This window comes from Cervus canadensis, chromosome 12 (genome assembly GCF_019320065.1).
Source record: "Cervus canadensis isolate Bull #8, Minnesota chromosome 12, ASM1932006v1, whole genome shotgun sequence".
Taxonomy (NCBI): domain Eukaryota; kingdom Metazoa; phylum Chordata; class Mammalia; order Artiodactyla; family Cervidae; genus Cervus; species Cervus canadensis.
Window position 1 is genome coordinate 65,919,981 of NC_057397.1, and position 25,575 is coordinate 65,945,555.

The 25,575-nt window shown below is 37.5% G+C and overlaps 1 protein-coding gene across 1 annotated transcript in view; it reads right to left on the minus strand.

The window, feature by feature from the left end:
* Window positions 1–25,575, minus strand: part of DPY19L4 (dpy-19 like 4) — a 63,597-nt gene that overhangs the window by 34,007 nt on the left and 4,015 nt on the right. The window contains exons 2-7 of the mRNA XM_043483509.1: window positions 23,585–23,695; window positions 14,583–14,707; window positions 12,124–12,214; window positions 11,733–11,854; window positions 11,481–11,626; window positions 3,147–3,270 (exon numbers count right to left, since the gene is read on the minus strand). Of these exons, the coding sequence (XP_043339444.1) occupies window positions 3,147–3,270; window positions 11,481–11,626; window positions 11,733–11,854; window positions 12,124–12,214; window positions 14,583–14,707; window positions 23,585–23,695 (719 nt within the window). The remainder of the gene's footprint in view (window positions 1–3,146; window positions 3,271–11,480; window positions 11,627–11,732; window positions 11,855–12,123; window positions 12,215–14,582; window positions 14,708–23,584; window positions 23,696–25,575) is intronic.

Sequence of the window (25,575 nt, forward strand, 5' to 3'; positions counted from 1 at the left end):
ACACCATAGTAAAACCGTGCTCATTTTTAACACGTTTTTATACAATCCTTAATATTGCTACCGCTTTAATATTTGAATTGATATTTTGCTCTTGCTGTGTATTGTTGAGTACCAGATATGTCAGTTGCTTAGTCGTGTCCAACTCTTTGTGACCTTATAGACTGTAGCCCACCAGGTTCCTCTGTCTGTGGCATTTCCCAGGCAAGAACACTAGAGTGGTTTGCCATTCCCCCTCCAGCAGATCTTCCCGACCCAGAGAGCAAACTCTGGTCTCCTGCCCTGCAGGGTGGACTCTATCATCTGGGCCACCAGGGAAGCCCAGGACCAGATGAGTAGTTAAAGCCAAGTGAAGTCGCTCAGTCGTGTCTGACTCTGCGACCCCATAGACAGTAGCCTAACAGGCTCCTTCGTCCACGGGATTTTCCAGGCAAGAATACTGGAGTGGGTGGGTTGCCATTTCCTTCTCCAAGAGATCTATCCAACCCAGGGATTGAACCCGAGTCCCCCACATTGTAGGCAGATACCTTACCATCTGAGCCACCAGGGAAGTGGTTACAAATAACCAAATAACTGCTAAACATAATTTACTTCCTTTACCTTAATATTGAGAGGAAAAAAATGAAAGAGGATGGAAGAGTGAGAAACTCATGGAATACTTTCAAAATACAGAAAAATAACTGTGCTTAAATAAAAAAGGAGAAAAAAATGTAAACAAAAATAGGAGTATAAACTATTCTTAGATCCCTTCAAAAAGTACCAGGTCTTTGGTAAACAATAGTGAACTGAAGGGAAATATACTTTTCACTGTGTATCTATCCATTTACACTTTTTTTTACCATCTGCATAATGTACATGTATTTATTACTTTTTACAGTATGTATTTTATTATTACTATATATACAAGTGCATTTCGGCTGCACTGGGTCCCCGCGGCCTCTGCGCAGGCCTCCCCCGTGTGCAGCGAGCCGGGGCTGCTCGCGAGCTGCAGCGCACAGGCGTCTCTTCGGGGTGGTCCCCCCTCTCGCGGCAGGCAGGCTCCACAGCACAGGCTCAGGAGCTGTGCGGCACGGGCTTAGTTGCCCCACACCGTGTGGGATCCTCCTGGACCAGGGATTGAACCCGTATCCTCTGCCTTGGCAGGTGGACTCTTAACCACTGGACCACCAGGGAAGTCCTCTTTTAAATAAAAAGAAAAATTTTTTTAAAGTACTAGAAAGAATACATAACATGGCAATGAAACAAAGATATTCAGAAAGATATAGAATGTGGTATAGAAGGGAAAAAATGTTAACACTTCATTCTACCTCTTCTGAAACTCCTCTTAAAATAATAATTTTATTTTTTAAAGAAACTTTTGACATGGGCTATTTCTTAAAATTTTTATTGTTTATTAGTAATGCACTTCCTGATGATTTTTTAAAATTTTTATTGATTTTTTTTGGCTGCACTGGGTCTTTGTGGCTGTGTGTGGGCTTTCTCTGGTTTCAGAGAACAGGGGCTGCTCTTCCTTGCGGAGTCTCGGCGTCTCATTGCAGTCGTTTCTCTTGTTGCAGCATTCAGGTTCTCAGGTGCACAGGCCTGGCTGTTCCAAGGCACGTGGGATCTTTTTGGACCAAGGATCAAACCCGTGTCCCTTGCTTGGCAGGCAGATTCTTAACCACTAGACTACCAGGGAAGCCCTGATGTGGACTATTTTTAAAGTCTTTTATTGAATTTGTTACAATATTGCTTGTGTTTTATATTTTCATATTTTTGGCTGCAAAGCACGTGGGATCTTAGCTCCTGGACCAGGGATCGAACCCATGCACCCTGCCTTGGAAGACGAAGTCTAAACCACTGCACCACCAGGGAAGTCCCAGAAGAATGATTTTATTAAAAATCATTTTATCTTTGATGGGGAACTCCCTGCAGTCTAGTGGTTAGGACTGCACTTCTACTAAAGAAGGCACAGGTTTGATCCCCGCTTAGGGAACCTAAGATGCCTCGAGGCCTGGCCAAAAAAAACCGAAACACATCTTTTTTTGTGGCAACAAAATTTTCACTTTAATTCAAAATAATGGTAAATACACAGAAGCTTAGGCAGTTCATTTTGCTATGTTACACTTTTATACAAAAACTGAAGAACTCTTCTTCCCTAGGAGAAGGCTGCACGATCTAACAGGAAAACTCAATTAAAGACTTTCTATTGTAGAAAATATTCCTCCTCAGAAAGGTCTTTTTTTTCCCCCTCCTCAGAAAGGTCTTTACACAAACGCAGCAAAAGAAAAATTACAAATCTCAAATGTGTTATTATTTTAGATAAAAAAGGAAATTCTAGATAAATAAGAAAAAGAAAACAAAAACAAAGGAAATTCTAGTACCATCAAAAATGAAATAAAGTTTGCTATGCTCAGGACATCTGACATCCCTGAAAGAATAGAGTATTTTTCAGAGATTTCACAAAGGAACCATAAGTGAATCCTATTTCCTAGCCAACCAGGTCCCTGTAGTCAGTCCCTTTTTCAGGCTGAGAATTCTTGATCCAAGACAGGCAGGCAGACTGTCAAAAGATTACTACATTGAAGTCAATTTCAATGTAATCGGTTGCCTTTTATAATCACATTTATTTTATGCATTTAAAATCATTATTCTGAGATGGAGTCTCTAAGCTTCATCTGATTCCTGAAAGGGCTTATGGCAGTAACAACAAGTTAAGAATCTACACCACCCAGGACAGTCTCCTGAACCTGACCTCCCTCAGGCACAGAAAGCGTGAGGGCAAACGACACGTAACTGTAAACAGGATGTGCACTGCGACCACTGCCGTCACCTGCAGTCACTTTCTATCTTCACTAATATTCTTCAACTCATGATGATTAGAGGCCATGAATGTCCCAAAAGTGAGAGAAGTAGTAAAATAACGAGACATTCATTTTCATAATAAAATATTCTTCATATTTGTCAAGTAACTGCACTGAAACAAGGTAACATCTCCCTTCTCCTAAATATAATTTACTGCCAATCAGACTACAGGAAAAGTTATAACAAGATTATCTATCATGTAGTAACTAGGTTTCACTGAATATAACTTTTCATATGAATAGCTTTAAAATTATATACCACATTTGCAATACATCAGAATTGTGACAAATAAATTTGCATCTTACCTCTCCATAAGAATTTAAGTTGCTTTTTAAATAGCCTGTAAGTGCAGCAACTTGGCATGCAAAATATGGTAGTGCCCAGTTTTCTCTTAAAGGAATGGAGTGTTCAATTCTTGTTGTATCTACCCTAAAATAAACCACAGATGAACAGCAAAAGAGCAAGACATTATATTTTTGTAACACTACACTTTTCAAGACACTTTCACACACATCTCATTGTTCTCCATATTCTGTGAGGTAGGCATGGACAAAGCCACCATTACCTATACAACATCTTACAACAAATTCAGTGTTTCACTACTACCTTACCTCCCACCTGGGAAGACTCATTGCTGCTGTGTCTGCTTGATGAATAGATGGGCCTTTGTGAGAATTTGAAAAAGGCATCTCTGCTCTGGGCAAATACAGACTCATGCTACAAAACACAACTTGTCGTGAGTATACTGGAGTTCAACTCCCATCTTCCCTTCCCTTTGAAAAGACATGGTTATCCCTCTCTAGAGGGATATCTCTAGACATGGTTATCGCTCTAGAGCACAGTGTGCACTATGGAATTAGCAGTTCTAATACTAACTCTTACGTAAAAGGAATAAGAAACTCAGATAAGTGGTGACTCAATCAAGTCATATAGCTAGAAGATGACACAATTAGAATTACAATGTGTATCTTCTAATATCTACTTAATACTGCTTTCAATCAGCAGGTTATCCAGAATTAACATTACAGTAGCCCTGTATATGATAGATCTAGAGAGCTCTGAAAATTTCCAGAATCACAAACACAGAATGCTTTTGGAGGTGCCTCATAAGTTTCTCCTCTATCAATCTTTATTGAGTGTTATCTCCTATGCATATCCTCTACCACAACAGACTCCCTTCTCAACAATTAAATTTGGATCTCCATAAATTCAATGGCTACTTCACACACACACACACACACACACACACACATACACAAAAAAACAATGGTGCTACTGCTTTAAAATACTTCATGAAAACTGCTGCATAATTCTCCTAATGGAGACAAACATGCTTGCATTTATTCTGGTCCAATCAAACTGTGGTACAGGGGCTTCCCTGGTGGCACAGCGGTTAGGAACCCACCTGCCAATGCAGTGGACAGGGGTTCAATCCCTGGTCCGGGAAGATCCCACGTGCTGCAGAGCAACTAAACCTGTGCACCTCAGCTACTGAGCCTGTGAGCCTCAACTACTGGGCCCAAGTGCTCTCGGGGCCCCAAGCAACTACTGAGCCTGTGGGCTGCAACGACTGAAGCCCACGCGCCTAGAGCCTGTGCTCCTCAACTGGAGAAGCCACCGCAACGAGAAGCCTGAGCACCACAATGAAGAGGAGCCCCCTCTCGATGCAACTAGAGAAAAGCTGCGCAAAGCAATGAAGAGCCAGCACAGCCATAAATAAGGAAGTAAAATTATTATTTTTTAAATTGTGGTACAGGGGAACTCCCTGGCAGTCCAGTGGTTGGGACGCTGCAGCCTCACTGCCAAGTGTGCAGGTTCAGTCGCTGGCTGGGGAGCATCCTTTAAATGTGGCACAGCCATACAATAGGCTACTACTTAGCAATAAAAAGGCACAAACTATTGATACACTCAACATATGTGATTCTCAAAATGACTCTGCTGACTGGAAGAAAAAAACAAAAAATTATATGCCACATGACCCCATTTATATAAAATTCTAGAAACTGCAAACTAATTTACAGTGACAGAAAGCAAATCATCAGTTTCCTGAAGACAGTGGAACAGCGGTAGACGTGGGATAAGAGGAACAAGGGAGAAATTACCAGATAGCACAACTAAACTCTGGGTGGTGATAACATTATACTGATTTTGTTGATGGTTTCACAAGTGTGTCTAAACATCTAAAATTATCAACTGGTACATTTTAAATATGTACAGTTTGTTCTATGTCAATTATACCTCAAAACTGCTAAAAAGTTTTAGAAAATAACCTGCATTCTATGAATGCATATGTAATTGAAAATATATATGTACACACATATTAAAAACATGAAGATCAAATGAAATACAAGCTGAAAAACACTTAATACAGTTTCTAGAACTTAGTAAACAGTATTAGATCTTTCCTCTTTTATAACTCTGTATGATCTATTTTTACTTAACAATATATTATGAGCATCCTTCTATAATATATACACCCATAAACTTCAAGAACATTGAAAGGTCATGGTACATAACTATACATGTTTATCATAACCTAACCAGTTCCTTCCTATTGTTATATACTTACCTTGTTTTTGACTACAACAGTTTTTAAAAACAGGAACCAGTGTTTTTGTATAGTGATCATTGGTCTCATTGTTTACTTTTAATTCTTTAACCCAATTGGAATTTATTTTATTGTGTATGCAGTAAGTATTTCTTCTCCAAATGTGATTGCTGCAATACCATTTTGTGAATATCATGTATTCTAAAGACCACCTATTCTCATACAATATTACTTCTGGAAATTTGTTGTGAAAGTTAGCTTTCTAAAACAAAACAAGATACTCACATGTCATTAGTCAGCAAACAGGAAGGAGAGGATGTCGAGTCTCAAGTCAGGACTTTGCCAACCACTCTACCAGCCCAGAATTGGGAAGCTGAACCTGTAATCCTCATTCCAAAGACTCATTCACTACCCCTACCCAACGCACAGATCAAACCTACAAAACTGTGCACCAGAAACACTGTCTGGGAAGGGATGAGGGAACCTTCTCAGTCACTGCAGCAAAAACTGAGTAACTCTGCCAGTTATTCTCTACATGAACAAGCCTCCTCACAGCCCCAGTCCTGAATGCCTGTGCTACTCAATGCTCTTCCCCACACCACCATGCCTGGTGGCTGTAAGAACCAGAAGGGTGACAGTGGGATGTGACAAAATCCAGCGAGACTGACTTTTTCTCCCCAGTGGCAGAGTCGAGCAGAGAGCAGCACAAACCAGCAGTTAAAATAATAACTACTGTCTTCAACTGGGCCTATGGATATATTCCCAGAGATCAGCCAACTCTGAGTTTTTGTGTTTTCATTTCAAATACATCATAGCATAAACATAACCTGAATCAACTAGATGACCACTTTGTAACCCATTATTGCCAAAAGATTTCAGAACTCACTTTCATGTTTGTTAATTATCCAATTGGTTACACAGTACTACTTCAACTGCCTTGGGTTAATCAGAAAAAAACATGAGATGGTTTTCTTAACGCTAAGTGATGTATTGCCAAGTAAAAACAAAATGTACAGATCACTATGGTTAAAAAAAAAAAAAAAGATTTCATAATGGATAACAAGCAACATGAGATCTGAGTCATCTCACAGTACCCAGTTATGTAGGTTTGCGATACTCAAAAGAACCTAGTGGAGTGGTATATGTTATTCAGTCGTTAAGTCGTGTCTGACTCTTTGTAACCCCATGGACTGTAGACTGCCAGGCTACTCTGTCCATGGGATTTCCCAGGCAAGAATACTGGCGTGAACTGTCATTTCTTTCTCCAGAGCATCTTCCTGACCCACAGATCAAACCCGTGTCTCCTACATAAGCAGGCAGATTCTTCACCACTGAGCCACCAGGGAAGCCCTGGTACTATAAACACGCTGAGTAAAAATTAGGCTTTAGCAAAATATAATTTTTCACATTAAAGTTTCTAGTTAATATTTTACTAGTTTGTTACTTCATTAGTAAATTGGTTTCAATACTAGCATAAATGTTTTCAGCACAAGGAGCTTGAAAACATAGTTTTATGCTTTTTATTTAAGTAACATGATCATTCAAATTGGGCTTCCCAGTGGTGCTAGTGATAAAGAACCCACCTGCCAATGCAGAAGACGCGGGTTCAATCCCTGGGTCGAGAAGATCCCCTAGAGGAGGGCATGGCAACCCACTCCAGTATCCTTGCCTGGAGAGTCCTACAGACAGAGGAGCCTGGCGGGCTGCAGTCTATGGGGTCACAGAGTTGAACACAAATGAAGCAACTGAGCACACATGCACGCATGATTCAGATTATTTAAGTCAACACACGAAATCCATGATTATAAAGTTTTCAATATACATATGTGAGGTTTGAGAAACACTGACTTCTTTATTTATTTGCTTTTGGCCGTGCTGGGTCTCTGTCTGCATGGGCTTTTCTCTAGTCGTGGGGGCTACTGTCCACTTGTGGTGTGTGGACTTCTCATTGCGGGGGCTTCTTGTTACAGAGCACAGGCTCTAGAAAGAACAGGCTTCAGTGGTTCCAGCAGGTGGGCTCACTAGCTGTGGCTCCCAGGCTCTGGAGCACAGGTGCAACAGCTGTGGCCCATGGGCTCTGCTGTTCCACAGCATGTGGGATCTTCCCGGGTCAGGGATGGAACCCATGTCTCCTGCACTGGCAGGTGGATTCTTTACCACTGAGCAAACAGGGAAGCTCACAAACATTGATTTAGATTAGATGTGAAAAACAGCTTGGCATGTCTATGTATCATATGTGAAAGCTGAAAAATACCTATGCAATATTAGTATCATTTCAAATAGCTATATGTTCTCTTGCATCGACATATTATAGTTTACCTATTAGTTCCCTTATATTTAGGTTGTTTTCTAATCTTTCATTTTATTACAAATAATACTACTGAGGCAGTGCTATCTTCCCTTATTTTTAAAATTACTTTTTTGGATAAAATGAAATTCCTGGGAAAAACTGGAATCTAAAATTGAAAAACCTTATAATTCCACAAGTATGTGCAGTGTACCAATATGATTATTATAAATCCAGCACCACGTGTTACCACTGTTTCCTGTTAACTCCGCAACATGTGCATTCCTTGTATTTTACCTTTTATTAACCACCAATGTGTTTAGTAACCTTTTTTTTGGCCAAAGATTAAACTTAATATAGACTTTTAATCAGAGATAATTTTTTTGCTCTTCAAATACAAAGTTGGGTCCACTGAAAGTGATTTTCTGGTATATTTGTAGATGAGAAGATCAGTGAGGGACCAAGAGCAGTTTCTGTATTGTTTATACATGAAGACTGGACACAGATTACCCCATTTTGGTGACAAGACTATTCAGAGGGAATCATCTTACTTCTCCCCACTGCTGTATACACAGTGCTATTTTCTGAAATTTTCTTGAATTCTCTAGTATGCCTACATCCTTCAATTTGAACAAACAGGAGCTATTTTACTATCCTGCTTTCTAATTCTAATATTAAGGAACACAAAATGTCATTAATAATACAACTAATACTCATAATACAATGGAATAACTAATATCTTTTTATACTTTTCCAGGCTATCATATATAAACCAAAACTGATGAATAAAAAAGATGGCATATTTTTTCTTGGCATTAAAATATATTTTGCCATATAAAATATATACCAATCTGGGACTTCCCTGGTGGTCCAGTGGTTAAGACTCTCTGCTTCCACTGCAGGGGATGTGGGTTCAATCTCTGGTCAGGGAACTAAGATCCCAAAGCCACAAAACAAGTGGCCAAAAAAACAAAAGAAAAATATATACCAAAAAATAAACAACCCAAAACAAACATATAAAGAAAAACTACTTGCTAAGAATTTCTAAATTGCTAAAAGATAACATTTTAACAGAATATATCAGATTAATTTTTCTACCTAACTCTTATTCCAGCCACCCAGGATATATTGTATCATTAAACAAGGCAACTTATAAGGCAACTGAATTATAATAAGGCAATTTTGTTACAATTCTCACTAAGATCTTTAAAATATTTTATTTGACAGGGAGTCTTATTTATTTTTTAATGCTGTTATTTTTACATGGAAAAGTTGCCTGGTCTCTCTCTTTGAACTTCTGATGAAGAAAGATCTAAGGATTAAATGAAATTAGTACTAAAGCCAGCCTCCAACATGGTTCAGAAAAGCCCCTGCCTCCTGGGTCAGGAAGATCCCCTGGAGAAGGAAATGGCAACCTTCTCCAGTATTCTTGCCTGGGAAATCCCATGGACAGAGGAGCCTGGCAGGCTGCAGTCCATGGTGTCGCAAGAGTCAGACACAACTTAGTGACTGAACAGCAACCCGGTACTAACCCATGTAGCCACTTCCCACTTTGTGCCATGGTTAGTCTATATGACCAACAGAATATGGCAGAACAATGTTCTATCATTTCTGAGGTTAGGTTATAAAAGATATCTGGCTTCCACTACGACACATTCACCCCAGCCTTTCTTGCATCATTCACCTTAAACCAAGCAGCACTCTGCAGAGGTCCACATGATGAGAAACTAAGGCCTTCCAAGACAATACCCAGTGAGGAACTGAGGCTTCCTGCAAAAGCTACATGAGTGAAGAGGAAAAATGGGCCAGGCCGCTCAAACCTTCAGATGACTATAGCCCCAAACAATTACTGACTTAATCTCACACGAAACCCTGAGCCAGAACCACCCAGATAAGCCACTCCGGATTCCTGACCCTCAGAAATGGTGAGACAGAATGTCTGTTGTTCTAAGTTAAGTTTGGGGCTGATCTATCATACATCAGATAGTCTACAAAGCAATCCTTTTAGAAGGTCTCTATTTTAAATAATTGTTGTTTTGTTGCTAAGCTGTGTCCAACTATTCTTTTGCAACACCAAGGACTATAGGCCACCAGGCTCCTCTGTCCATGGGATTTCCCAGGCAAGGATACTGTCATGGGTTACCATTTCCTTCTCCAGGGGATCTTCCTGACCCAGAGATCAAACCCCCGACTCCAGCATTAATAGGTGGGTCCTTACTACTGAGCCACCAGGAAAGCCCCCCATCCCTGTACTTTAAAAAAAAACATACCTGACTCATAAAAGCTGGCAAGCTATACTCGAAAACTTCTAAGGAAGTTTGTTTTGTTTTCTTTTTGACTATGCTGGGTTTTCATTGCTGCGTGGGCTTTCTCTAGCTGTGGTGAGCAGGGGCCGCTCTCTACTTGTGGTGCACGGGCTTCGCACTGTGGTAGCTTCCTTGTGGTGGAGCATGGACACATGGGCTCAGCAGTGTCAGCTCCTGGCCCAGAGCGCAAACTCGGTAGCTGCAGTGCAACGGATTAGCTGCTCAGCAGCATGTGGGATCTTCCCAGATCAGGGATCAAACCTATGTCTCCTGCATTGGTAGACAGATTCTTTACCACTGAGCCACCAGGGAAGGCCCTAAGGAAGATTTTCCAAATCTCTTACATCAAATGTTGCCAGCATATGACCCTAAACAAAGCCCAGCTAGAAATATAGCCCTAAATCTGAATCTCAGTAATGTGGTAGTATCATATTTTTCATTTGGCAGTTGCCAAAAGAAAATGTATAACAAAAGAAATGTCTCATATTCTAAAATTTAATCACATTAAGTGTTATGGAGAGAAAGTTCTGTGTAGAAGTACTTTTCAAAAGCAAAACATGGATCATTGAAAAAACAAGTTTTTGACACTGACCAATGCCACAAAAACTTCAGCCCTCTAATTCAAAAATGCCCCATCCCCTTCTCTCTTTGTACTTCATTATTAAAGAAGTGGTACTCCTCTGATCACCAAAAGGAATAGATTTATTAATCTAAAGCACACATTAATCCAAATTAATGGATTTATTAATTCATAAATTAATAAAAAAAGAAGTGGTTGGCTTAAAACTGATACAGCTGATGCCTCTTCCTTCTTTTCATGAAGCTATGTCATCAATTTTATTTTTATTTCTTTTTTTTATCAATTTTAAATAAATGAGGAAAGATGAGGTGTATCCATGTACGCCAATGTTGCTATGTTTGAAAAAAAAGAGAGGCAGAGGTGAGTGTTTCATTTTTCAGCTGTTGCGTGACAAATGACCACAAATGTAGTGGCTTGAAAGAACACAAACTTATTAGCTCACAAACCCAGCACAGTATGACTAGATTGATTCTCTGTTCTCCTACGGCTAAGGCTAAGGCTACTGTCTCCTAAGGCTAAAATCAAAGCAGCAACTGGGGCTGTAGTTCTCATCCAGGCCTTGTAGTCCTCCTACAAGCTCACTGGTTGTTAGCAGAATTCATTTCCTCCTCACTTCAATCCAGCAACAAGGCACCAAATTCTCCTCACGTTTCAAGTATCTCTGACTTCCCTTCTCTACCAGCTACAGAAAGCTGCTCACTTTTAAGGGCTCACACGATTAGAACAGGCCCACCAGGTAATCATCCCACCTTAAGGTCAACTCTGCCATACAACATAACACAACCACAGGAATGATATCTCATATGCACAGGTAGGAATTAGGGGTATGGAAAGTTTGGAGGGGGGGAGCTATTTTTATAACTCTGACTACCGCAGTTACAAAAAGTTGTAAAGTTTCATTAAAAACACCTTTCTTACCTGTTAATAATGAACCATGCAACTGTTAGCATTCCTGCTAGCCAAGTTCCACTCATAAGCCAACTTGTAACAAATAAAGCAATAACATATATTCCTTGCAATCCAAAAACAATGCCAATATAGAAATATACTGGCTCAATAATCTCCTAATTGGGGGAAAAAAGAGGAGGAGACAATAGGATGACAGTATATAATTTTGAATATTCATAAATATGTGAGAAAATGAATATTAAAGTCAAAAGAGACACATACATTGCTACCAGTTGCCTGATATAAAACGCTGGCCATAAGTTCTGGATATAGAGACATTTGCTGAACTGCATTTATAGTCTTCAGGGATACGGTTTTGTTATTGTGCATCAGTTCGTACACACCTACAGTCAGAAACATTTTTCTCCAGGTTATTTATTCTGCTTTTATGAAAATTGAACATGTTATTCAGAGGTCATTAAATACTTTATAATCAAGAAGGATGTAAAAATATAATACTCTGTGCCTTCTTTTTCCAATTTTTAAATTAACTACATGAAAAGAACAATATCTATATTCTGAGACAAACCTCCACATTCAAGAGCTCCCACATAGAACAATGCTTTATTTTAGGAAAATATCGTTATTAAATATACAAATGTAGTTATCATACCTCTTTCAAATGAAGGTGCCTTTAACATATCTTTATAATAAGAGTAATAAATGGCACTATCACCCTGAAATGTGATTTCCCGTTCAAGCTCCTAAAAGAAAATTAAATGATTATTGAAATACTCAGTGACTTCAATTTCAACTGCTATCTTTTTCTCTCCTCATATTCCAAATTAATGTTATTTATTTATTCTTTTATCCAAAGACATATTTGAATTTTCCTTTAATCACTAGTGGCCATATTAATAAGGTTAAATTTTTCCATAATCTGGCAAGCACTTAAATGAAACACCTAAGGTTTAAGCTGGATTGTAACTCATAAGTTATCTGCCTATTATATATAAGAAAAATCAAGAAGGAAAACCCAAAGTATTATCATAGGAGCACAAGAATGGTATGGCAGGTAATAAAAAATGACAGCTGAGGTGTCACAAGTCCATAATAAAAATATAAGTTTAAGAAGAAAGTATTATTTTTCTATTGCTATTCCATTTCCCTATGTATCCAGAAAAGCAAGCCTATAATTAGGGATTTAGAAGAGCAGCAGATAACTAATCTGTGATTTTCAAATGAACTTCCAGAAAAGTAAATAAATCTTAAAATTCCTAAACTGGGCTATAACAAACCAAGAATATAGATATTCAAAAACACTGAAATCTGTGCTTTTCATGCTGAATCAAACTTTCACAAATCAATAATTTTTAAAAACGAAAGTTATTTTCACGCATGATTTTATCATAACTTGATAAAATTGTACCATATCATTTGTATGATACAAATGATATCAGAGCAGTTTCCCCAAAGTTTGATCAATAGAACTTATTAAGATTAAAGGGGTGTTATCTATAAAGAGTTCTGTAGTTAAATAAGCTGTGTAAAGGGTAGATTAAAGAAAGTTAAATGAATTTCTTAATTGCAACTCTTCAGAATTTAGGTAGTCATTATGCACTGTGAATCTCATATAGTCTTTTCTAGATCTGTCTGACCAGATCTAGAGCCCTTTTTTTGAGCCCCTTTTTTCTCATTTAGAGTTTACTAGTTTAAATAAATTTCCTGAAAATAATTTTTTATGAATGAATACAGGATTTTCTTTCTACAATTTCAAAGATGTAAACTCTTAATCAGTGCTTCTCAAATTAAATGTGCATATAAATTCCTAAAGATCTTATTCAAACACATTCTGATTCTAAAGTGTGGCCTGAGAATACGCAACTCTGAAAAAGCTCCCAGATGATGCCAATACCCCTGACTCATCACAATGCTCTGGAAAACAAAGTTCTTCATGAATGTCTTCTAGATTACTAAACCTTTGTTGTTCTCAATTCTGCCTACATAACAGAATCATGTGGAAAGACTCTGTACAATACTGACCCCAGATACTCCCTCTGCTTCACCTAAGAATCTGTGAGTTAGTTTTTAAATCATCCCAGATGAATCTACTGCACATCCAGTGTTGAAAACTACTATTTTCAAGGAAAAATAGGCTATGCAAAAGTCTTGGTCAAATCAACACAGATGAGTAACTATTCAGTTAAATGTTCAGGTGTTGTTAGATAAACCAGTGTCTGAAAAACATATAGTCAGCTTGACTATTTGCTCAAAAATAAGAACACCAACAAAGAGTTTCCCCTAAAACAAAAACAAAAAATCTTTAAAGTCAAGTAGTAACACTGTGAACTTTGCCAGCGCATATTACAGATATATGTGACTGCAAAGATAAGTCTGAAAACAAACTTATTCAAAGGCCAAATGAATTATGAATATAACCACAGCAAACATCTGTGGGTTACACATGATTTAAAACCAAACATGAAACATACTAATATGAGGCAACATTTTAATAAATACCATTATGTCTGCTCATCATTTTCAGCAACTCCAGACATTCTAATCATGTAATCCAAAAGTTAAAATATTTTGATGCTGAAACATCCACATAATATTTCATAAATGTAAACTACCAAAACTACTAAAAAGCTGACTAGACTTTATAACATTTCACTGTCATCAAAAGTTCCTGATAAATTTGCTGTGTGACTCAGGAACAGGGGCTCTGTGACAGGCTGAAGGGTGGGATGGGGAGGGAGATGGGAGGGGACATGGGTGTACCTACGGCTGATTCTTGTTGATGTATGACAGAAAACAACACAATTCTGTAAAGCAATTATCATTTAATTAAAAAAAAATTGTGTTTAAGTACCTGATAAATCAATTGCATGAAGAAAAGCACCCTCATTGTTTCTATTCTATGACCTTGAAATACAATCTATTATACCTTTCAGGTTGATACCATGACTCAAAATAGCTTCTATACCATTTTGTTCCTAATGGCTTACAGCCACAACATAAGAAAACACCTGTCATATTACCATATGCTTTTATGTTTTGGCTCCCTGGAAAACACATTTTTAAAATTAGTATTAAATATTGAAGCATATGCTCAAAATTCTTTCTTCTTACCTGCCTGTTGGAAAACCAGAATTTCCGTTCATGATATGCTGATAAATAGAGAGCATACATCATACCACTAGTAACTGCTGCAAGACAGCCAATGAATATCTTTGCAAAGCGCTGAAATAATATATCTGAAAAGGCATATTAAAAGTAATCAGTGATGGATGACATTTAAATGTATGCAATTCTATTAAAAAGAAAAAGTAATCAAAGGTAGTATGCATCCTTGACGTGGTTTGACAAAAACGGCATTCTAACTCTGTGGTCTTCCTACCCAAAATACATAATCCCAGTCTAATCACCAGAAAAACAGCAGTCAAATTCCAATAGAGGGGAATCCTACAATAAACCTGGTCAGTACTCTACCAAACTGTCAAGGTCATCAAAAATAAGGGAAGTCTGAGAAATTGTCACAGCTAAGAAAAGTCTACGGAGACATTATAACTGCAAGTAATGTAGTATCCTGGATGTGATCCCCTTTTTTTTTTAACAGAAAAGGACATTAGATGAACACTAAAGAAAGTATGGACTTTAGTTAAAAAAATAATGTATTGAGGGGTTCCCAGGTGGTGCAGTGGTAAAGAATCCACCTGCCGACGCGAGAGAGGCGGGTTCGATCCCTTGGGTGGGAATATCTCCTAGAAGAGGAAATGGCAACCCACTCCAGTATTCTTGCCTGGGAAATCTCATGGACAGAAGAGCCTGGTGGGTTACAGTCCATGGGGTTGCAGAGAGTCAGACATGACTGAGCAACTGAGCACACAAGACAGTATATGGAGTATTCTATCAACTACTTTAAAAAAAATGTATCTAAAGCGACTGAAAGCAACTATACGCTAATAAAATTAATAATATATTATTGATGCTAAAACAAAAAGGATGTATCAATAAAATGGTTCATTATTTGTAGCAAATGAACCATACTAATATAAAATGTTACTAATAGGGAAAATTCTTACAGGTGGGTGTGCAAGATAGGAACTCTTACTATACTATCTACTCAATTCTTCTATAAATTAAAAATAGTTTTAAAAATTAAAGTCTATCAGGGTAGAATAGATACATGTATATTATATATATTGTATATATATATGTATATGGATATACATAATATACAATGGATTCATGTATATTATGGCTGAATTCCTTCAGTTTTCACCTATCACAATATTGTTTGTTAATTGGCTATATTCCAATACAAAAGAAAAAGTTTAAAAAAATAAATAAAATAAAAGTCTATCAATTTAAAAAAAGGAATAAAAGAAATGTACTACCAAATATCTAGAGAAAAAAATACAGGTTCATTTAGAATTACTATTATTTTTTTTCCTTATCAAGTAATTTTTTATTGAGGAATACTTTACACACTACAAATTATAGCTCTTTGAATTATACAAGGTAATGACTGTTGATGATTATATATTTAAAACATCATACACAACTGTTACATATATATATGTATGTAAATACTTCTTGTCAAAAGCACAGAACACATTTGAATTTTCTACACACAGGATGGTTTAGCCCTTCTACAGCTATTAAGATTCAGTATAATAATAAATACCATATGATTTCACCTATTATGTGTTATCTAAAATAACCAAATAAACACGTAACAAAGCAGAAAGAGTCAAGTACAGAGAACAAACAGGTGGTTGCCAGAGAGCAGAGAGGTGGGGAGATGAAGAAATAGGTGAAGAGGATTATGACGTACAAACTTCTAGCTGCAAAATAAATGAATCACAGGTATGAAATGTACAGTGTGGGGACTATAGTCAATAATTATATATCTTTTTAAAAGAACTTTTAATTTTACTTTGGAATATAGGCAATTAACCATGCTTTGACGGTTTCAGGTACACAGCAAAGCAACTCAGCCACACATACATGGATCTGCCCTTCCCCAAACCCTCTTCCCTTTCTGGCTGCCACCTAACACTGAGCAGCGTTCCCAGTGATACGCAGCAGGTCTTTGTTGGCTATCCATTTTAAACACAGCAGTGTGTACACATCAATCTCAAACTCGCTAACAATTCCTCCCCGTGACAGAACACATCTTGTAAGGTAACAGATGGCAAGGTGACTAACGGTGGTCATCATTTAGAAATCTATAGAAATATCGATTCACTATGTTGTTTAACAGGAACTAACATAGTGTTGTAGGTCAATTATACTTCAAAAACAAACTCAGAGAGAAAAAGATCAGACTTGAGGTGACAGGTGGGGAAGAGGGAACTGAATGAACGCAGTCAAAATGTACAAACTTCCACCTGTAAGATAAATAAGTACTAGGGATGCAATGTACTATATGGTAGATATAATTAATACTGCTATATTACATATGAAAGCTGTTAAGAAAGTAAAGCTTAAGAGTTTTCAAGGAAAAAAAATTTTTGTATTTCTTTAATTCTGTAATTTCTATTCTTTAATTCTGTATCTAATGAACTTTTGTGATAATTATTCCATGATCTATGCAAGTTAAATCATTATGCCTGTACAGTGCTGTATATCAATTATATCTCAATAAAACTATGGGGGGGAAAAAAGATTCAGTAAATTAAGCCCAGGCCTCAAGGTCCAATGCCCAGTGTTATGTTACTCAATGCTTGACAGGTTTGTAAAAACAAACCTGTTGACTTACTAATTTAGCTAAACTAAAACTGCAGCTTAATAAATTATTTAATAAATACTGGTATGCATAGCACATATTTCCTGGTGATTCAGTGGTTAGGACTCTGTTTTCACTGCCAACAGTGGGGGTTCAATCCCCGGTCAGGGAACCAAGATCCCCCAAGTCATTTGACTTGGCCAAAGATGAAAATAAATATATAAATAAACATTTTAAAAACAGAATCAGCGTGACACAAATATTTTACAATTACTGTTTCCAATAGCAAATGGAAAGCATTTGCCCTGGCACAAAGCTCAGAGACCAGTAAATAATAGTTATTTTTATTGGGCTACAAAAGGATATTTGCAAAAATATATACAATAGATAGTTAAAGCAGTGTTGACACAATGTAACCTATAAAAAGACTACAAGAAAACTTACCTAACATGGTAATTTGGTAAAAGTGCTATACAGTTTTTAAACATGTATCTTTTCCTGTATCTTTTCAAGTAATTCCTGGACAATGAAAATTAATCCTGATAATCAAGGGCTATTACAAAAAATACATTCAACCAAATCCTACATATAAATGCCTTGAGAGAGAGTGAGAGAGTGAAGTCGCTTAGTCGTGTCCGACTCTTTGCGACCCCGTGGACTGTAGCTTACCAGGCTCCTCTCTCCATGGGATTCTCCAGACAAGAATACTGGAGTAGGTTGCCATTTCAAGAATACTGGAGTGGGTTGCCATTTCCTACTCCAGGGAATCTTCCCGAACCATGGATCAAACCCAGGTGTCCTGCATTACAGGCAGACGTTTTAACCTCTGAGCCACCAGGGAAGCCCATAAATGCCTTACCTTAGTACTATTTTGTTTGTGAAGATTCTGCAGAGTCAAGGCTGGAATCAAGCTATCAGTGTTCGGTGTGTAAGTATGTATGTTTTAGAGAAAATAAGGAGCTCTGGGTCCTGGAAATTATTTATTTAAAAATTATCATGAGAGTTCCCTGGTGGTCTAGTGGTTAGAATTACGGGCTTTCACTGCCATGGCCCAACCAGAGCTCAATTCCTGGTTAGAGAACTGAGATCCTGCAAGCTGTGCAGCATGGCCACAAAAAAAATTACTATTTAAATTGGAAACTGGAAAATAAAGGATTGATTTCCAGTTAAGTTACATTAGTCACAAACAGGCCTAATCAAAAAACTTCTGTATGTTTCAGTCCCAAGTTAACTCCCTTGTGGGGAAACTGAGATCCCACAAGCCACATAGCCAAAAAAAAAAAAGAAACATAGTATTCAATTTCACAAAAAATAAAATAAACAAAAGAAAAAGGTATAAATACATTGAAAAGATATAAGCAATACTTGTCAAAATTATAATAGCTATTCAGTTCAGTTCAGTCGCTCAGTCGTATCCGACTCTTTGCGACCCTATGGACCGCAGCACGCCAGGCCTCCCTGTCCATCACCAACTTCCAGAGTCTACCCAAACCCATTTCCATTGAGTCGGTGATGCCATCCAACCATCTCATCCTCTGTCATCCCCTTCTCCTGCCCTCAATCTTTCCCAGCATCAGGGTCTTTTCAAATGAGTCAGCTCTTCGCATCAGGTGGTCAAAGTATTGGAGTTTCAGCTTCAACATCAGTCCTTCCAGTGAACACCCAGAACTGATCTCCTTTAGGATGGACTGGTTGGATCTCCTTGCAGTCCAAGGGACTCTCAAGAGTCTTCTCCAACACCACAGTTCAAAAGCATCAACTAATAGCTATTATCTAGTAGATAATAATAGCTAATTATCTAGTAGAATTACACATATATTTTATTTTTATTATACTTTTCTCTATTTTCACATTTTCGATCCTAAAAATATATTTTTGTAGTTGGGGGAAAATACTGTTTTATAGTAGCTATCTCTAAATTGCTTAATGGAACAATTGCTTATACTGTATTTTCCAAAACATTTTAAATGATCACTGTATTAGTTGGCTTTGCTGTAGTGAAAAAGTGACCCCCATACTTCCAATGGCTTAGAAAACAAATATTTGTTTCTCACTCATGTTACTATGGATTTTGGATCAGCAGTCACTCTCCACTCAATTCCAGATTTTAGATTAGCTGTGGCTCTTCTTGTATCTTCAGAGTTCCAGAACAGAATCAGTCCCTATTTGGGACATGCTGTTCTCATTACAGAGGAAAAGAACAGAACAGGCAAAAACATATAATTCCTCTTCCAATTTCTGATTAGAACAAGTACACTGCTACTTTAACTCACACTCCATGGGCTCAGGCAAGTCACATATATAAATCTGACAACAGGGTAGGGAAGTACACTTGCTTCAGAGAGACACTCCAAATCAACACAGTAATGGGAAAGAACGTGTAACGCATTTTCAGGGAAGGGAGAAAATATTTGAGAACAATTGAAGAATCCACCAGGGTTTGCCCCATTCATCACAAGTATCTACTTCCCTTCAAAGGCAAAAAGCACTCGCTCCTCAAGAAAGATACCCTAAGAGCAGCCTACTCGGCCTGCTTCCTGAGCATAGAAAGTTAGGGATTCAAACATCATTTCAAGACATGAATAGTTGGGTTCTTCTTAACCTAGGCTGGCAGCTCTGTTGACAGTATGTCTCTCTCTAAGCTTAGCTGACAATTTGCCTAGGTATTTACCTAAGAGAAATAAAAATTGCTGTTGCTGTTATTTAGTCACTAAGTCATGTCTGAATCTTTGTGACCTCATGGTCTGTAACCCACCAGGCTACTCTGTCCATGGGATTTCCCAGACAATACTGGAGTAGCTTGACATTTCTTTCTCTAAGAGAAATAAAAATAGATGTCCACAAAAAGACCAGTACAAGGATTCATAGCAGCCTTATTCATAATAGCTAAATCCTGGAAATTACTCAAATATCAAACTAGAAAAGCCGAAATAAACTCCTACAGCAAGATGAATGAATCTCAAAATGATTACATTTTAAGGAAAACATACTGAACTAATCCAAAGAATCCAGACACAAAGGCATATATGTTGTGTGATTCCATTTACATGAAATTCTACAACATGCAAAATTAATCAATATTGAAAAATATCAGAAGAGTGGTTGTTTTAAGGGGCACAGGGGAACTCTGCTGGAAAGGGATACAAAAGAACTTTCTGGGATAGGGGACATGTTACGTATCTTAATTGTATTCAAGTACCAAAATTCATTTAATACTGATGATTCTGTGCATTTTATTGTAAGTTGTACCTTAATTTTACAAAATTAAAATTGTTTTTTTCTTTGCAAAAATGAATGATTTATTGGTTTTTTACCTACTTGATTCCAGTCAGCTCTGTTCTCCAATAACTATACCCAAAATTTCTCTTCTAGATATGCCTCTCTCAGAGATTTAACTACATGTATTTTGAGCTAATCCAGCTTTGCTTATCTGTCACAAAAGCCACACCCTTTTTTCTTTTCCCGAGTGCTTTATTCAACTGGAAGGAGTTACTAAGAACTATACAGTACATCATGAGAAACACTGGGCTGGAGGAAGCACAAGCTGGAATCAAGATTGCTGGGAGAAATATCAATAACCTCAGATATGCAGATGACACCACCCTTATGTCAGAAATTGAAGAAGAACTGAAGAGCCTCTTGATGAAAGTGAAAGAGGAGAGTGAAGAAGTTGGCTTAAAGCTCAACATTCAGAAAACTAACATCATGGCATCCGCCATCACTTCATGGCAAATAGATGGGGAAACAGTGGAAACAGTGGCTGACTTTATTTTTCGGGGCTCCAAAATCACTGCAGATGGTTACTGCAGCCATGAAATTAAAAGATGCTTACTACCTGGAAGGAAAGTTATGACCAACCTAGACAGCATATTAAAAAGCAGAGACGAAAAAAAAATAAAATAAAAAATAAAAAGCAGAGACGTTACTTTGTCAACAAAGGTCCGTCTAGTCAAGGCTATGGTTTTTCCAGTGCTCATGTATGGATGTGAGAGTTGAACTATAAAGAAAGCTGAGCACAGAAGAATTGATGCTTTTGAACTGTGGTGTTGGAGAAGACTCTTGAGAGTTCCTTGGACTGCAAGGAGATCCAACCAGTCCATCCTAAAGGAGATCAGTCCTGGGTGTTCATTGGAAGGACTGATGCTGAAGCTGAAACTCCAATACTTTGGCCACCTGATGCGAACAGCTGACTCATTTGAAAAGACCCTGCTGCTGGAAAAGATTAAGGGCAGGAGGAGAAGGGGACAACAGAGGATGAGATGGTTAGATGGCATCACTGACTCAATGGACATGGGTTTGGGTAAACTCCGGGAGTTGGTGATGGACAGGGAGGCCTGGTGTGCTGTGGTTCATGGGGTCGCAGAGAGTCGGACACAACTGAGCGACTGAACTGAACTTTAAACCTCATACATTTTAACAGACTATGTGACCAGTCATGCCCTTGATTTGGTCATTGCCCTAAGGATTCATCTTTATCAGCCTTTGTTACTTAAATTATTTCTCAATTTTATGTTTTACTAGTTGAAAAGATAAATAATACTAACTTCAACACTACAAGTCTCAGAAATTTTGGACTCCTATTTTTCTCTTCATGTCTGCTGGCAAATGGGCCAGTTCTGTTCTAATGGATCTCTTTCCTGCAATCAAAGCAGTTCATAATCAAGGTACTCTAGTTATAATCTCTTTTGTGATCTTATTATCTAAAGGAATAAAAACAAAAGTCTGTACTAAAATTGCAACTATTCACAGGAAACAGTTTTATAAAATGATTTATCACACATATGATGGATCATTATTTTCCATCTCCCAAAATGTTTATCTTATTTGAACAAATTTACATAAATTGGCTTTGAACTTCCTTTGGGAACAATCTATTTGTAAAAGCTATTCAGCTCCTAAGGATGGCATATTCTCCAAAGCCACTTTCAGATATGGTTCAGGAGGATAATGGAAAAGGAAGGACCTTCAGAGGATAAAGCCAAGGACCACAAAGAACAATGAACTGGGAAACTATCCCCAAGGAAAACAGCTAGTGCCTAATCAAGAAACATTCCCTTCCCCAGAGGAGGAAGACCTCATATTTACCTAGTAGGATTTCAAAATTGCTGTGGACCAGTGTTTAATGTGTCTCTCACTCTTCCTCTTTCTGAATGGAAGCATTTATTTTGGTTATCCTGTCTCCAACCAAAAATGTCTAACGGAAAAGGAGACATGTACAGAAAAGATTACCATTGCAGGCTTATAACTGCTTTGCTAAGAAAAGCCTGCTTAACAGCTAGGCTCTTGGTAGGTCTCTGGGAACCTGGATTTCATAAGGTTTCCCATCATTTTCTAATTAGTGGTTTACTGTGTCTAACTTATTTGTGCAAACAGTAAGCTTCACACATACTGCTTTCTTTCTAGGAGTCTAGAACTTTTGCATGCATTAAGCAGAGGTTAGATGATCAGCCACCACTAAAAATCCTGAGCAAAGTTGTTAATAAGCTTCCCAGGGAGACAAAACTACAAATGCCACAAATTGAGGCTGAAGGAATTATGCATGTCCTATGTGTCCTGGAAGATTTTGCCTAGTTTCTTGCAGACTTCAGCCCATATGCCTTTTCCCTTTGCTGATTTTGTTTTGTATTGTTCAATCTCTGAACACAGGACTGGGTTTGGGGAACCCTGACACAGAGCAAGTAACTTGTTTTTTCATTCTTCAGACTCTGGATCAGAATGAGTCAGAGCTGACCCTGAATAGACCCTGATAAGATGACCTTAGGCTTCAAGACTGATGCCCTCACTAGGTAAGACTGAGCATCTTCCTTGGAGTTGGGAAAGTACCAACTGTATTTTATCTGAGGGAGAGAAGTAAATATTTATGACCAAAAGGCCAGAATGTGGTAGACTATTATTATTACTTCCAACTACCTTGTCCTTTCCTGTAAAGATTTTTCATCCCTGCCCATTACCAAGTGACTAGCCATGCATCCTTGTAGTCAGAATAAACTTCTCCATCCCACTGCCTGGATTGATTGGAAGACTTCTTTGGGCCAAGAGCATGCAAGTACAAGTGACAGTGTGCAGTTCAGCAAAACCTTTAAGAGGTACTGCATGACTCTGCCTGTCTCCTGCTCTTTTTCTCTGCCACAAGAACATATCCCAAATAGAGATTGTTCCTTCAGAACACATGAAGCTTCATCAGCCAACTGACAGTCACAATATGCAAGTTAATCAGAAATAAATGCTTTTTGTAAGCCAGTGACACTTAGGAATTATTCCATAGCAAAACCTAATGAAAGCTGACTGATATCACCACATACTTAAGACAAAATATATTTATAATTTAAAATATTACTGTAAAAATGCTACCTAATATAACTATTTTTATAATAGTAAAAAAACTCCAAATCTAACTTACGTTTTGGAGCTCTTTCAGGAACTGGAGTGTCATTGATTTTCTCTTCTTTGGCAGATTCTTTATTTTCTGAACACTTTGGCTTTTTTCTTTGGCGCAGTTCTATAGCAGGTCCTTAAAAGATTTGAGAAGTTATTGTAATGTGTGTAACAAATTATTCTGTCTATATCTTGAACTGATTTACCTTTATTATACTAAGGCAAAAGTCCCATGAAGAACTATTAGTAGAAAAGATAATTCTTTTCATAATTATTTTAGCACTCCCTGCAAACCATACATTCCTACAAACCAAAAGACAATATAAGTTCTGCCTCCAATCCATGCTTTCAAAGTCTTATTGATAAACTGAGCTCTTCTCTTGAGATGATGCTATTTTCAAAACATCCTAAAATAAGTAAACTCTTTTCCAGAATGACTGGAGAACAAAGTGCTATTTAATAAATTGGCTTATTTTTCAAGTTACCTGAGAGTATCATATGCATTATTCATGAAATAACAATTTTTTTTAAATAAAAAAATAATAAAGTGATCATAAAATTATACTTCATCTTTTTTAAATCCTGAAGGTTCTACAGAATTTCACAGTGCTGTGTTATCATTATCATTCAACAGTCTTAGAGGTTTGGGTATCAGAAAATAGGCTGAGAAGTAAGCCAGAAAGATAAAGACCAATACAGTATACTAACGCATATATATGGAATTTAAAAAGATGGTAATGATAACCCTATATGCAAAACAGAAAAAGAGACACAGATGTACAGAACAGACTTTTAGACTCTGTGGGAGAAGGCGAGGGTGGGATGTTCAGAGAGAACAGCATTGAAACAAGTATACTATCAAGGGTGAAACAGATCACCAGCCCAGGCTGGATGCATGAGACAAGTGCTCAGGGCTGGTGCACTGGGAAGACCCAGAGGGATGGGATGAGGAATGAGGTGGGAGGGGGGATCGGGATGGGGGATACATGTAAATCCATGGCTGATTCATGTCAATGTATGGCAAAAACCACTACAATATTGTAAAGCAATTAGCCTCCAACTAATAAAAATAAATGGAAAATAAATAAATAAATAAAAGAAAATAGGCTGAACCTATAAAAATCCCTGGACTTGGGAAGCTCTAAGAAATTTTTCCAATATTACACTATCTACTATTTCTACAACCAATTAAAAAAAATGTAATGCAGCAAGTACTTTCAAATCAATAAACCAGATTCCAAATTAAACAAGAACTTACTATATTCTCCGTAATTACTCTTCCTCCCTAGTTAATTATGAGGTAGACCATGTCATGTAGATATAGGACACTATCATGGGCTGTCAAGGCTTAAGGTGGTACAAGAATTTATCTCTTTCCTACAGAAGCAGGGTTTTTTTTCTTTTCTCTTCATAATAGCTTAAGGATAGAAAAATGAGTCTAAAAAGAGAAGTCAAAAAAGGACAAATGAATCAGCTACTATTGCTGATTATCAGATGGCTAATTCTAATTTCACTGTGGAAAATGAATAAAATTTATTTTAAAAGAGCTTCAAAGCAAATTTGTATGTTTATTAAAATGTCTTTCAACACTGACATACTGAGGGAAAAAAATACCATATACCATATACCATAGTGGATTCTGTCTGACTAGGCTAAATTTTAAACATTTTTATATCATTTATTCTTTATTTTATAATCATGTTAAGTAGCAAAGTCAGTGAACAGATTAGAAAATGACATTATTAGAAAGTCATACCATGGATATCCAGCATTTTTACATACAAATCTGGGACAACTAATAAATACTATTATATTCCTCATTTATGATTTCCTTTTAATTTTCCTATGGGTTAAAGCAAAAGTTAGAAGCAGTCAACAAGAATGAAAATTTATGTAAAGCCAAACAAAGTCTTCTGATGCAAGCGATCATTTTAAATTTTGTTGAAAAAGAACACAGGGCTTCCCTGGTGGTCCAGTGGTTAAGAATCTGCCTGCCAATGCAGGAGACATGGGTTC